We start from the raw sequence: 14,762 nt of genomic DNA on the forward strand, positions 1-14,762 counted from the left end.
GTGGCACATGTGCTCTGGCAATCTGAGCAGGGATATAGAAAACAAAGAACAGTACAGCACAGGAACAGGCCCTTCGGCCCTCCAAGCCTGTACTGGTCACAATACCACCCTTGATCATGACAAATTGTATGAGTTCTATTTACTCTTGCATTTCTCATATTCTGATTTGTCTTAAATTAATTCTGTGGTCACCGAGTTTTAGAAAATTATATGCCTAATACCACTGGTTTATGAATATGCCAAGATCTTACAATTTCCGTGTTTAAAATGTGTATTAATGATAGGATCAGGAGGTGCTCCATATGGCTCCAGAGTATGTGATTGCTCCTAAAGAAAAAGAACATTGGACACCAGATTCATGACATTTATGCAAAAACACCAGTAGAATTTGGGCAAAGACTATGAATTAGTTGCAAAATGTATTATAGCCTTCAAATGACATCATAGCCGTTGAGCTCCCATAAGTGACAGAAAATGCAAGGAACACTCAACTGGTCTAAGTAACAGAAAGAAAAACAGAGTTAACATGTGACCTTTTGTTTCTCTCTCCACAGATGCTGCCAGGGCAGTCGAGTCTTTCCCACATTCTGTTTTTATTTCAGATCTCCAGCACTGCAGTATTTTGCTTTTGTTCCTTAAATAAATAATTGATCCACAGAACATGTGCACCGTATGCCAGCTGCTGGGATGCATATTTGTTTACTCTGTCTGTCCTTTTAAAACTGTTCAAATGCTCCCTGCAGGGCTGTTTAAAGGGATGCTCCACGAGATTTATTAGAGAATGATTACAAAAAAATATTTCTGAAAATTGGTAGCTTGAGGTCAGAAAACCAATTTTGAGCATCCAAGGATGCTCATTTTCTCCTTTTTTTTAAAAAATCTACTTTATACTTCAAAGAATAGCATCTGAGGTGTGACAGTCCAGAAAAAAACACAAGGTTGCCACATAATATTATTCAAGTTCTCACTAATGAGATAGCACGGTGTTACCCTGCAAAGGTACACCATGAGGTGTTGGGGACAAAGTCACACATGTAACCGCCACATGATTTTGATTTATTCAATGCTATTGTGGGAAATGCTAAGCAGAAGCCAGGGAATTTCTCTGGTGAAAAATGGAAAAATGCATCAATTGCATTACATGTGTGCGCCTCCTAGTGGTTGATTCAAAAGCAGCATCAGTTTATGTTAACTTATTTATTGCATGTGGATGTCACTGGCAAGACCAGCATTTATTTTCCATGCCTGATTCCCCTTGTGAAGTTAGGAGTGAGCTGCACAGTCCATATAGTGTAGGTACACCCAGTGTTTTTAGGGAGGAAGTTCCAGCATTTTGGCCCAGCGATGGTGAGGATATGGTGATAAGCTTCCAGCCTTTGAAGTTATTTTTAAAAATCAGATAACTGAAAGCCCAGAGTACCCAATTAATTTTTTCCAATTAAGGGGCAATTTAGCGTGGCCAATCCACCAGCCTGCACATCCTTGTCTTGTGGGGGTGAAACCCACGCAAACACAGGGAGAATGTGCAAACTCCACACGGACAGTGACCCAGAGCCGGGATTCGAACCTGGGACCTCGGCGCCGTGAGGCAGAAATGCTAACCACTACGCCACCATACTGCACTTCTGATATTTTAATGTTAAACTTTGTTCCTACTCTGCCCCTTTCTTTCCTTGGCTTGCTACAGTATTCTTGATGCAAGCTTGAGGAACAGAACTGCATCTTTCAACTGAGCATTCGGAACGGAATATTGATTTTTAACAATTTTAAAACATAACCTCTCCCCTATTTTGTTTAATATTTCTTAGGTTTTTCTCCCTGCTCTATATTAAACCATTATTTCCTTTACTTTGTTTCCGAACGGCAGCTATTCAGGGCCCTGACAGTCGAACCTCCTCCAGACATATCTTTTGTTTCTTTACTTATCCCATTACCACTTCCTTCGGCCTTTCACCATAAAACCTCTTTTTTGAACTCCAACCGATCACAAGCCTTCTCTCTTCTTGGTCTTTTTTTCCCTTGCTGAAAACGTATTACATTTCCAACTTTTCCCAGTCCTAGTGAAAGATCACAGATCTCAAACATAAATCGGAGTTTCACTCCATAGATGCTGCCAGGCTTGCTGCTAACTTCCAGCATTTTCGGTTTCTTGTTCAGGTTTCCTGCACCTGCAGTCTTTTTCTTGGGTCTTTGAACACGCCATCACCTCCCAGGTATATGCTCACCTTTCTCCCAACTCCATTTGAATTCCTTCTGTAAGCTTCACGCTGCCACAGCACAGAGAAAAGATTAATCAAAGCTACAAATGACATTCTCAGTCACTGTGATCCAGATGCTGGAATTCTCCTCACCTTCTCAACCTCTCTGCAGCCTTGATACAGTCAAACTCCTTCAGTGATCACTCGCTAATGAGCATGATTGTCCACCTAAAAAACTCTCTTACTGGTCATGGGTTCTGTGGGTTCTTGCATGGCTGACGAGCCCGATCCAAGAGCTGCACCTTCGACCTCATACCTGACAGGGGTTTGCAGGAGGTGGGATTGATCCATGGTAGATTGCTGGTAGTCCTTTCTCAGTCTCCTCCTTATCCGTGCCTTCTCTTGCTGTCGGGTGTCCTCAAAGAATTGTGTCCCTTCAATCAGGAAGTTCTTCCAAGTAGGTCGCTTCTGAGCAAGTGTCTCCCAGGCATTGGCGTCTATGTTGCATTTCTTGAGGTAAAACTACAAATGACATTCTCCTGCTCGTTCTTCAGAAGCCCTGCAAATGTCTTCCACTTAAATACTCATCCAATCCCTTTCGAAAGTTATTGTTGAATCTGCTTTGATCACACGTTCAGGCATTCCAGAGCATCATAGCTCGTTATTTCTTTTCATGTCACCTCTCGTCTTGACTGCTACCATGAATCTATCTTTTTTGGTTACTAACCCTTCTGGCATCGGCTTTTCTCATTTAATCTATCAAAACATTTCATGGCTTCGAGCACCTCGGTCAAATCTCCCCATAAAATCCTCTGCCCGAAGGAGAACAATTATACTTTCTCCAGTCTCCTGAGACTTTGATTCTTGGTGCGATTCTCGTGAATCACTTCTGTAATCTCACTAAGTCTTGGTACTCTTCTTAATGTTTGGTGCCTGGAATTGGACACAAAATTTGAGATGGGACCCAAGCAGTGCTCGAGAAAGCTTTAACATAATATCCTTCCTCGGTCCCAAACACTCCATCCAGGTAATGCAGCAATTCACTTATACTTCTTTCAAATAAGTATACGGTATTCATTGCTCACGTGGTCTCCTCTCGATTGGGGAGTCCAAATACAGATTGGGTGGCTGCTTTGCAGAACTGTTCTGCTCAGTCCACAAGCATGACCACAGGCTTCTGGCTGCTTGCCATTTTAAATCACCACCTTGCTTTCTGTCCTTGTATTCCAGTGAAGTTCGACAGAAGGTCAAGGAACCACACCTCATCTTCTGGTGAGGCACTTTCCAACCTTCTGGATTCAGTATTGAGTTCAACAATTTCAGACCATGAAATCTGCCCCCCATTTTGATTCATTTTTCTGACATATGCCAGTCTGAAGCATTTGCTTTCAGAGTTGTTCTTTATTGTGCCATTCATACTCTGGAAAAGATGTGTTGTTTCTTTGCTATAATAATTACCCACTCCCTTTGCTCCATGGCATCATTGTCATTTAATTGCCCCCACCCTTGAACCTATTCCACAGTCTTTTTCTTCTTTCTCCTCTTCCCTTTCCACAGCATAAACCGCATCACATTTCTACCTTCCTTCAGTTCTGAACTCACATTCGGCTCAAAACTATTTCTCTCTCCACAGATGCTGCCAAAGCTGCTGAGTATTGCCAGCACTCTTTGTTCCCAGCATCTGCAGTACTTTGCTTTGTTACTATAACTTCCCAATTTTTGTATTCTGTGCCTCTATTAAAAAGGCTTACAGGTTGCTTGCCTTTATAAAAACAGCCTTCTCAATTTATCTGACATCCTTTAATGACTTTGGAACGCATGCCCCCAGGTCTCTGTTCCTGATCCTCCTCCAATATTCTGCCATTTAGTTTATTTTTCCTGTCTTCATTCTTCCGAACAAAATGAATTACTTCTAATTTCTCAGCATTGAATTTAATTTGCCATGTGTTGCCAAATTTCACCAGTCTGCCTATGTCTTCCCGAAGACTATTATCCTCCTCGTTGGTGACTTCATTTCCAAGTTTCATGCCATCAACTTACGTACCCATGGTCAAATGTCTTTTGGAAGTTCATTTTATGGAATCAACCAACAATACCAGGAATTATCCAGCAAGAAAACGCCATACACATTTTTGTGGACATTTGCAAAGTTACATTATGGCTCCGTCTTACCTGCCAGTGATCATCCAAATCTTTAACTTGCTGCCGAAGTTCCTTCAGGCCCATTACTGCTTCTGCTTCTCTCAACTTGGCCCCAATAAGCTCATCTTGCAACCTGGCCACATTATTCTCATCAGGCAAGGAATGGTTTCTCTGTTATTAGAAATGGTTTAAACAATTTTCAGTATCACGTCAGAATTTGAATTGCACAGTTCCAGTAGCTCACTGATGTAGAATTCACTAAGATAGATATATATATTATATATATATATAATCAGGAGGTACAACCATTCATCTCCTATATGACGATATGCAAATAGCTGTTTTTCCATTACAGATCCTTTCCTTTCTAAAACAGGCGTGTGTCAATTACACCAACACTATTCACAATTGTTCTTGCAGCAACGCTGCATTTGTTGCTAACAGGCTTCGCACGGATGTGATATTTTAAAAATAATTGTTCTTTACTGGGTTTTTGAACATAGTACATTTACAGTTATGTACACAGATTAAAATATATATACAGTAGTCTCCCTTTATAACGCGGGTGTTGGGGTCCAAGACAGCCACCTGCGTTGCATCCGAGCCGCGGATATCCACGATGGGGGTTTTAAATTTATTTAAAAATCTATGCTAGCGCTTCCCATTGAGTGTCTACGGGGGGCGGGGGGGGGGGGGGGGGGGGGGGGGGGGGGGGGGGGGGAGAGAGAGAGGGCAGACCCCCGTAGACTCACAATGGGAAGCGCTAGCATAGATTTTTAAATAAATTTAAAACCCCCATCGTGGATCTAATTAAAACAGTGTCAATTTCAGCGGCTGGCTGATTGTTTCAGTGAGAGAGCAGCTTCCCTCTCCGGATCAAAGTGAGCCGGCCGCTGAAATTGACAATGCCCGCTGCTCTCTCCCTCCAATCCAACTTTTAAGTTTTAATGTTTCGGATTGGAGGGAGAGAGCAGCGGGCAGTGTCAATTTCAGCGGCCGGCTGATTGTTTCAGAGAGAGAGCAGCTTCCCTCTCCGGATCAAAGTGAGCTGGCCGCTGAAATTGACACTGCCGGCTGCTCTCTCCCTCCAATCAGAAACATTAAAACTTAAAAGTTGGATTGGAGGGAGAGAGCAGCCGGCAGTGTCAATTTCAGCGGCCGGCTCACTTTGATCCGGAGAGGGAAGCTGCTCTCTCACTGAAACAATCAGCCGGCCGCTGAAATTGACACTGCCGGCTGCTCTCTCCCTCCAATCAGAAACATTAAAACTTAAAAGTTGGATTGGAAGGAGAGAGCAGCGGGCAGTGTCAATTTCAGCAGCCGGCTGATTGTTTCAGTGAGAGAGCAGCTTCCCTCTCCGGATCAAAGTGAGCCGGCCGCTGAAATTGACACAACTGACAGTTGGGGTCCATAAGCCCCCCCCGCGGTATATCGCGAACCGCGGTATTGCGGAGCGCGGTATAACGGGGGACTACTGTATATTATATCAGAAGAGAAAAAAAAACGTGGTAGGATCGTGTGCACTAGCTCAAAAACAGCAACTCTATCCAGCTACCAATATTATGCTTAACGAATAAGCACCTGTTTGTGATCGGGGGGGGTTGTTGTCGAGCGTTCACCTCCGCTTCAGCCATTTGTCCCGTCTTTCGCCCGTGTTTTCAGTGCTCTCTGTTACTGTATTTGCCAAGATTGTTATCGTTTCCCGTGCTCTCCTTCGGGGCATCATTTCCACGCCTCCCCCTGCTGCTCTCTGGTTCCCCTCTATTGTTTCCCTTCTCCTCCCTCTTCCCTCCAGTACGGTATCGGCCCTTTCTACCAGTCATTCATACATGTCGCTACAGTTCCCTTTATCCAAGATGCTCGTGTCCAGTAACTCTTCCAGTAATGTCTGTCGTGGCGGTTGTGGGTACATCCTTGTCTCCTTTCAAAGTAAGTTTTTGAGTTGCAGGTACCTTAGCTCGTTCCCCCTGGCTAGCTGGAATTTCTCCGTCAGTTCGTCCAGTGTTGCGATCCTGCCGTCTGTATATAGGTTCCTAACTGTCAGTGTCCCTCCATCCTGTCCCCACTTTTTAAAGGTGGCGTCAGTCAGCGCTGGTGTGAACCTATGGTTGTTGCAGATGGCAGCTACGTCCGACATTTTGGTCAGGCCGTAGTTGGTTCCAGGAGTGGAGGGTGGCTATCACCACCGGGCTGCTGGAGTATTTTTTGGGTGGGGGTGGGTGTGCCACCGTGGCGAGGGCCCGGGAGGTCCCCTTGCACGAGGCCTCCTCTGCACACACCCACTCGGCTTCTGGCTCCTTGATCCATCCCCGGATTAGCTCGGCTGTCGCCGCCCAATGGTAGAATTGTAGGTTTGGGAGGGCTAGCCCTCCCTCTGTATTTTGTTTTTTGTAGGACCATCTTTGGGATCCTAGCATTCTTTCCCTCCCCCCACACGATTTGATTTGATTTATTATCACATGTATTAGTATACAGTGAAAAGTATTGTTTCTTGAATGCTGTACAAACAATGCATACCGTACATAGGGAAGGAAGGAGAGACTGCAGAATGAAATGTTACAGTTATAGCAAGGTGTAGAGCAGAGATAAACTTAATACGAACGCCATGATTAGTTTGTCTAGTGCTTTGAAAAAGGCCTTGGAGATGTAGATCTGGATAGATCTGAAGCGCATCACCTCCATACTCCCAGAACACCTTGATCCACTGCAATTTGCACACCGTCACAACCGGTCCACAGCTGACACCATTTCCCTGGCCCTACACTCATCCCTAGAGCATCTCGACAACAAGGACTCCTACATCAGACTCCTATTTATTGAATACAGTTCCGCCTTCGAAACCATATTCCCAGCCAAGCCCATATCAAAGCTCCAAAACCTAGGACTTGGCTCCCGACTCTGCAACTGGATCCTCAATTTTCTGACCAACTGACCACAATCAATAAGAATGAACAACACCTCCTCCACAATAGTCCTCAATACCGGGGCCCCGCAAGGCTGCGTACTTAGCCCCCTACTCTACTCCCTGTACACACACGACTGCGTGGCAAAATTTGGTTCCAACTCCACCTACACGTTTGCTGACGCTACAACCATAGTGGGCCGGATCTCGAATAACGAAGAGTCAGAACACAGGAAGGAGATAGAGAACCTAGTGGAGTGGTGTAACGACAACAATCTCTCCCTCAATGCCAGCAAAACTAAAGAGCTGGTCATTGACATCAGGATGCAAAGTACTGTACACACCTGTCAGATCAACGGGGCCGAGGTGTAGATTATCATAGAATTTACAGTGCAGAAGATGGTTAGCAGGTTCAAATTCCTAGGGGTGCACATCTCCAAAAATCTGTCCTAGTCCACCCAAGTCGACGCAACCATCAAGAAAGCACAACAGCACCTATACTTCCTCAGGAAACTAATGAAATTCGGCATGTCCACATTAACCCTTACCAACTTTTACAGATGCACCGTAGAAAGCATCCTATCTGGCTGCATCACAGCCTGGTATGGCAACTGCTCGGCCCAGGACCGCAAGAAACTTCAGAGAGTCGTGAACACCGCCTAGTCCATCACACAAACCTGCCTCCCATCCATTGACTCCATATACACCTCCCGCTGCCTGGGGAAAGCGAGCAGCATAATCAAAGACCCCTCCCACCCGGCTCACTCACTCTTCCAACTTCTTCCATCAGGCAGGAGATACAGAAGTCTGAGAACACGCACGAACAGACTCAAAAACAGCTCCTTCCCCGCAGTTACCAGACTCCTACCTGACCCCTTAAGGACTGACCTCATTAACACTACACCCTTTATGCTTCATCTGATGCCGGTGCGTATGTAGTTACATTGTATACCCTGTGTTACCCTATTAAGTATTTTCTTTTATTCCCTTTTCTTTCCATGTACTTAATGATCTGCTCGCAGAAAAATACTTTTCACTGTATCTCAGTACACGTGACAATAAACAAATCCAATCCAATCCAATCTAAGTAGGAATAGGTACCTGGGCAGTACATTCATTTTGATCATCTGGACTCTCCCCGCGAAGGACAGTGAGAGTGTGTTCCACCTTTGCAGGTCCTTCTTTACTTCCTCAGTCAGACTGGAGAGGTTGCATTTGTGGACCTCTTTCCAGTCATGGGCTATTTGGATCCCCAGGTAGCGGAATTTGTGTCGGGCTTGTTTAAACGGAAGTCTCATCTGTGCTGCCCCCCCCCCTACTTGTGGTGTACCGGGAAGATCTGACTTTTGCTCATGTTGAGTTTGTAGCCCGAGAAGGCTCCAAACTCTTTCAGGAGTGCGACGATTCCGTCCATGCTGCTTTGTAGGCCCGAAATGTAGAGGAGCAGGTCATCTGCATAGAGTGAGACTGTGCTCTCTGCCGCCCCTTCGGATCCCCCTCCACCTTTTTGCTGCTCTGAGAGCAATTGCTAATGGCTTGATCGCAAGAACGAACAGCAGCGAGGACAGTGGGCACCCTTGTCTGGTGCCTCTGTGCAGCTGGACGTATCGGGAGTTGTTGTTTGTCCCTACGCTCGCCAAGGGAGCATTGTATAGGAGCTTTACCCAGGAGGTGAACCCTGTTCCAAGCCCGAACCGCTCCAGTACCTCTATGAGGTACTTCCATTCGACCCTGTCGAAGGCTTTTTCTGCGTCCAGGGAGACGATCACCTCTGGTATTCACATTATCACATTCAGCAGGCACCTGATGTTCGAGGTTGCTGTCTATCCCGTGCCTTCCCCGCCTGCATGGAGCTTATGTTGTCCATGATCTCTCACAGTGCTAGTGGTGCTTCCAGGCCCCATTTTCTGCCCTCCCCTCAAATCCAATCTCTACACTGAGGTATACCACCAAATACAATGTATTAGCTCAGACGAGAAGTTTCAGAATCATGAAATAATGTTCCAAAGACTCGTATTCAACTTGAATCGTTAACAATTTCTCCAAAGATGCTGCCACAACCAAGTTTTTCCAACACTTCAGATTCCCAACATCCACAGTAATTTGATTTTATTTGAGAATAATGATATCAGACCCTACACTAAACTCAAAGTCCTTCTGGTAGTGGTTCTTCCATGTTTGTCTATGTTGCTGAAGCCTGGACAACTTATAGACCCATACAAAGTCTGCAGAACATCATCCTGCAAATCAAGTGGGAGGACAAAAAGGAACAAACACAAGACACAGATGTCAAGTGTCGAGGCCATGACAATCTCACATCAATTCATGTGGACGGGACATGTCATCAGAATGCCCGACTCAAAGCTGCTCAAACCTGCTCCGAGTTCCACCACCCGAGCAAAATCCATCTCCAGGCTATCAGGGAGGCAAAGGTCAAAACAGCGACCTCTCTCACTCCCTGGACTCCCAGATCTTGCAACACCCCGAATATCACCACCTCTAGACTCGGGGCCACCTCCACACCCATCACCTCAGACATCACATCCGCGAACAGCTGCCAGAACCCCCTCAATCTTGGACAGTCCCAGAACATGTGGATGTGATTCGCAGGCCTCCCCATACACGCCTATCCTCTACCCCCCCTCAAAGAACCTACTAATCCTTGCGACTGTCATATGTGCCCTATATATTACTTTGAATTGGATGAGGCTGAACCTCACACACGACGAGGACGCATTCACCCTCCGCAAGGCCTCTGCCCACGCCTTGGCCCCCACCTCCCCTCACAGTTCCTCTTCCCACTTCCACTTAATGTCCCCCACCAGGACTCCCTCCCGTTCCATTAACTCCTTATAGACTTTGGACACCTTCCCCTCCTCTATTTCATCCCTCGAAAGCACCTCGTCTTGCAACCCCAGGGTCGGCCGCCCAGGAAAGGACAGCACCTCCCTCCTTACAAAGTTCCGGACCTGCAGGTACCTAAATTTGTTCCTCCTCAGCAACTCACAGTCTTCCTCCGGGTCCTCCAACTTCGCAAATTTGCCCCCTATAAACAGATCAAGAAATCGCTCAATCCCTGCCTGCCAGCAGCCTCGAAGCCATCCAGCCCCACTGGTGCAAACCTATGCTTATCGACGATCAGTGCCCACACCGAGGCACCCTCCAGCCTCTGGTGCTGCACTCACACACTTATTGCCAATACCACCACTGGGTTCACGGATACCTGGCCGGCAAGAAAGGTAGAGGCGCCAACAATAAAGCTTTGACAAAGGGTCATCTGGACTCGAAACGTCAGCTCTTTTCTCTCCCTACAGATCCTGCCAGACCTGTTGAGATTTTCCATCCATGGTCCACTTCCATGGCCCATATCCTAACCATAGCAATATTTGCCGCCCAGTAGCAATTCATCATATTCGACTGCGCCAGCTTCCACCCGCACCCCCTCCAACCCCATCCCCGCTTCAAGAAAGCCCTCCTAGCCTGCGGGGTCTTCCCCACCCACACAAATCCAGAAATAAGCACATTGACCTTCTTAAAAAACGACTTGGGGACGAAGATTGGGAGGTTCTGGAACAGGAATAGAAACCTTGCCAGCACCGCTATTTTTAAGTCTGCTCCCATCCTCCCAGCGAATTCAGATTCTAATTTGAAACTAGATAGAAAATTATTCTTAGCTGTTGCGTTTGTTTCACTTAAATTATTCATTTTTATTTTGATGATTCATCATATGTGTTTCCTCAGTGTTCTACTTTTGGTGCCAGCTGCATCTCAGTTGGTAGCAGGCTTACTTTTAAGTCAGGTCATGTCCCACTCCGTAGACTTCAGCACAAAGATCCAGCCCAGACTCCAATACACTATTGAGGAAGTGCTGCACTATTGGAGGTGCCGTCTTTTGAATCAGACCGTAAATCATCAGCTCTCTAAGGTACACTATTTTGAGAAACAGCGGGGGCGTTACCTCTGGTCTCCCAGCCAATTTTCGTCACTGCTTTTAAATAAGCGATCAATTCATTATCACGTTGTAATGTGCGATTACCGCCGACTCCACGGTTACATGATGCTCACTCACAGAATCACCACAAACCCAAGCTCAGTGAAAACTAGGATCAAACAAGGCTGTCCTTGCACCAACCCTCTTCTTCATTTCCTTGCTGCAATACTATACCTCACCACCAGAAAATTACCGGCAGGCATCGAGATAGTCTACATCAGTGCTTCTCAAAGTGTGGTACGCGTACCGGTACGCGAGCCATCGTCTGCCGGTACGTGGAGTGTTTCCAGAAAAGAAAGAGACAGTAATCCTGGATTGGCTTGTTTCGCTCACCGGTCCCTGGCACATTGAAAACAAAACTGCCGGTCCGCCACATCAGATAGTTTGAGAAACACTGGTCTACATTACAGAAACTGTTCAATCTACAGTTCCTTCAATCCAAAACCAAAATCACTCCGACTTCAGTCACTGAGCTTCAGTATTGAGTTGCCGCTTACATGTGCGTTCACTCAAAATGGATCCCGGTCATTCCGATTCCTTTTCCGAAGCATTTGAGAAAAGAGGCCTTTCACTGCACACCCAACTAAGGAAAAGAGTACTTGAGGTCCCGGGTCTTAAACCCGAGGCTAATGTCATGGCTTCCCGGGCAGTGATTCCTGCACTCCAATAGGCTTCGGGAACTTGGAAAACATACGGCAGCTCTCTCAAATGAATGGAGAAGTACCATCAGCAGTGTCTTTGCAAGATCCTCCAAATCCAGTGACAAGAATGGTGGTCCAACAGCAATGTCATCTTCCAAGCCAGCTTGCCCAGCATTGAGCCGCTAATTACTCAAACCTAGATCCGCTGGGCAGAACATATTGTTCATATGCCTTGCACCAGCCTCTAAAAGCAACTGCTCTACTCAGAACCCAGTCATGGCAGGAGACTTTCACGAGGCAGTGGAAACACTTCTGCGGTGCTCGGAGGACATATTCCAAAAAACATTCTCATCAACTCATGTGTGTCCTCAGCTCGTGACTGACCAAATGGAGGTGATTTATTTAGAAAGGCACCAAACACATCGAGAAACTTCATTTGGAGCATGCATGAGGTGTTGGGGAGAACAAACCTCAAAACAATCCATCTGCCTGACCCTTCAAGCACCACCTCCCCAAGTTGCAGATTCCACAGTGTGCGCATTGGATTCATCAAACCATCTCAGAACCTATCAAGCCATCTCAGAACCTATCAAGCCATCTCAGAACCTATCAAGCCATCTCAGAACCTATCAAGCCATCTCAGAACCTGTCGACCCAGAGAGGAAGCAAGTCTTTCTCAATCTTGAGGGTCTGCAAAGACGACGATGACACTACTTCTGAAAAGTGTTTTTGGATTTCCCGAGGTCATGAAAGAAATTATATAAATGCAAGTCTTACTTTTTGACTAACAGCTCACCACTTTCCTCATAACTGCAGTTGATTTTGGATAAAATATGCCGCAACGAATCTTTTTATTTTGTTGGATTGGACAGGGAAAGGTAAGCATAATTCATGGAGGTGTTTCAATAGAAATCTTAGTATCCAAATTCATTGCAAAGCATTAACGTTTAAACACCACTGAAATTGAAAAAAATGGAAAAGTAGCCTTCAGCTTCTGCAATGGATTTGTGGGGCACTGAAATCCATGTTTACTATTTTTACATACTGAAATCCATACTATTTTTACATAAATCAAATGAAGTGAAAGTAATTCAAGTACCTTTTCTATATCCAAGATTTTGTCTTGCATCTCTTTAAGGGCACATTGCGATTCTGCTTCTCTTAACCTTGCCTGTACCAGCTCAGTTTCCAATTGCAGAACAAAATCCTCACTGTAGCGTGGGTTGCATTTATGCTAGAAAAGAACACAGCATTATAAAAATAATTCAGTGCTGGTATCTGAAATTCATGCCCCATTTTAGATTAAAGGGTTTAGATTGTAAAAATACTTGGAAACAGGAGTTAAGCAGGCTAAATAACTATGAAAGCTTTGATAAATCTTTAAAATCTAGTTTTAGATGACAGTAATGGCAATGATCAATTTGTGTTAATCAATAAACAAGTAAAAACTATAGTTTAGCAAACATGAACTATACATCATAACAGAAACAGCTATAATCACCTTTATTTATGTTGGATTTTTCAAATTAAGGATTTAGGTCTGAATCGCACAAAATGCATATTTCACTAGTGTAGATTTTGTGTCCCAATAAAATTCCAGTATCTTGTTAAAATATTTAGCAGTGCATCTGCACCATTATTCTGTAAATTTGATCTTTTATTTTCAAAGTAGTAGGAAGATCCATTACATTACGTGTGCATAGATTACAAAATGCAACATAATGTACTGTTTGTAATAGTCAAAGTTCACTACCCATGCATTCTCAATACAGCTTTAGCTGCATCCCCATTTACAGCACACAGAGTTGCATGCACCACATGTATTATATGTATGTACATCCAACTGAGGCATCAACAAACAAAAAGTAGAACATATGTGGATGGACATTTAAAACACAGTTTTACAGACAGTGATCAACGGCTCCTAATCAAAATGCTTAAGTCACTAAAATCAAAACTTTAGTGACTTAGCTTAACTTTTGTTAGTAGTTACGATAATCAAACCACATTGTGAATGGGCAGGGTAAAGCTTAGACTTTTGTTGCACAATTCAGATTTAGTAAATTGCAATTTTTAAGTGCATGAAACTAGATTGTATTGTCAGACCATTTAACAGAGACATTATGCTCCAGCCCAATCCTGTCCGCTGTAGAGTGTGCGCATAATAGCTCTCTTCAGCCATCTAATAAACCAAAGCTTTCTACTTCAGAGGAAAGCTAGAGCAAGGAGTTTTCCATTCTCTGCAGTTATCACGGAACCATTAGAAAATCTGAGGCCAAAATATATATGGAGTTTTATAGGGTTCTCTAAATCAAAGAGCCCATAATAAGTGTGTGAAAATACAATATAGCAACTTAAAAATTTAGGCCCATCAATAGCCAAATATAATTAACTACAACCATGCTCCAAAAAAGAAACGCTCTGAAAAAAAGTCATCCAGACTCAAAGCGTTAGCTCCCTTCTCTCTCCACAGGTGCTATCAGAGCTGACATTGTCCAGTATTTTCTGTTTCTGTTTCCGATTCCAGCATCCCCAGTAATTTGGTTAAATATAATGAACCATAATGAAATTATATGAAATATAATGAAGGGCAGCACGGTAGCATGGTGGTTAGCATAAATGCTTCACAGCTCCAGGGTCCCAGGTTCGGTTCCTGGCTGGGTCACTGTCTGTGCGGAGTCTGCACATCCTCCCAGTGTGTGCGTGGGTTTCCTCCGGGTGCTCCGGTTTCCTCCCATAGTCCAAAGATGTGCGGGTTAGGTGGATTGGCCATGCTAAATTGCCCGTAGTGTCCTAATAAGTAAGGTTAAGGGGGGGGTTGTTGGGTTACGGGTATAGGGTGGATACGTGGGTTTGAGTAGGGTGATCATTGCTCGGCACAACATCGA

At 44.8% G+C, this 14,762-nt stretch overlaps 1 protein-coding gene across 13 annotated transcripts in view; it reads right to left on the reverse strand.

Annotated features, from left to right (window-relative positions):
* The window catches only part of evi5a (ecotropic viral integration site 5a), a 281,040-nt gene that overhangs the window by 191,312 nt on the left and 74,966 nt on the right, over positions 1 to 14,762 (reverse strand). For all 13 annotated transcript variants that reach the window (XM_038793836.1, XM_038793830.1, XM_038793831.1 and 10 more), the window contains 2 exons: positions 12,974 to 13,108; positions 4,371 to 4,511 (listed from right to left, as the gene is read on the reverse strand). In XM_038793836.1, the coding sequence (XP_038649764.1) occupies positions 4,371 to 4,511; positions 12,974 to 13,108 (276 nt within the window). The remainder of the gene's footprint in view (positions 1 to 4,370; positions 4,512 to 12,973; positions 13,109 to 14,762) is intronic.

Source organism: Scyliorhinus canicula, chromosome 4, assembly GCF_902713615.1.
Source record: "Scyliorhinus canicula chromosome 4, sScyCan1.1, whole genome shotgun sequence".
NCBI classification, from domain to species: domain Eukaryota; kingdom Metazoa; phylum Chordata; class Chondrichthyes; order Carcharhiniformes; family Scyliorhinidae; genus Scyliorhinus; species Scyliorhinus canicula.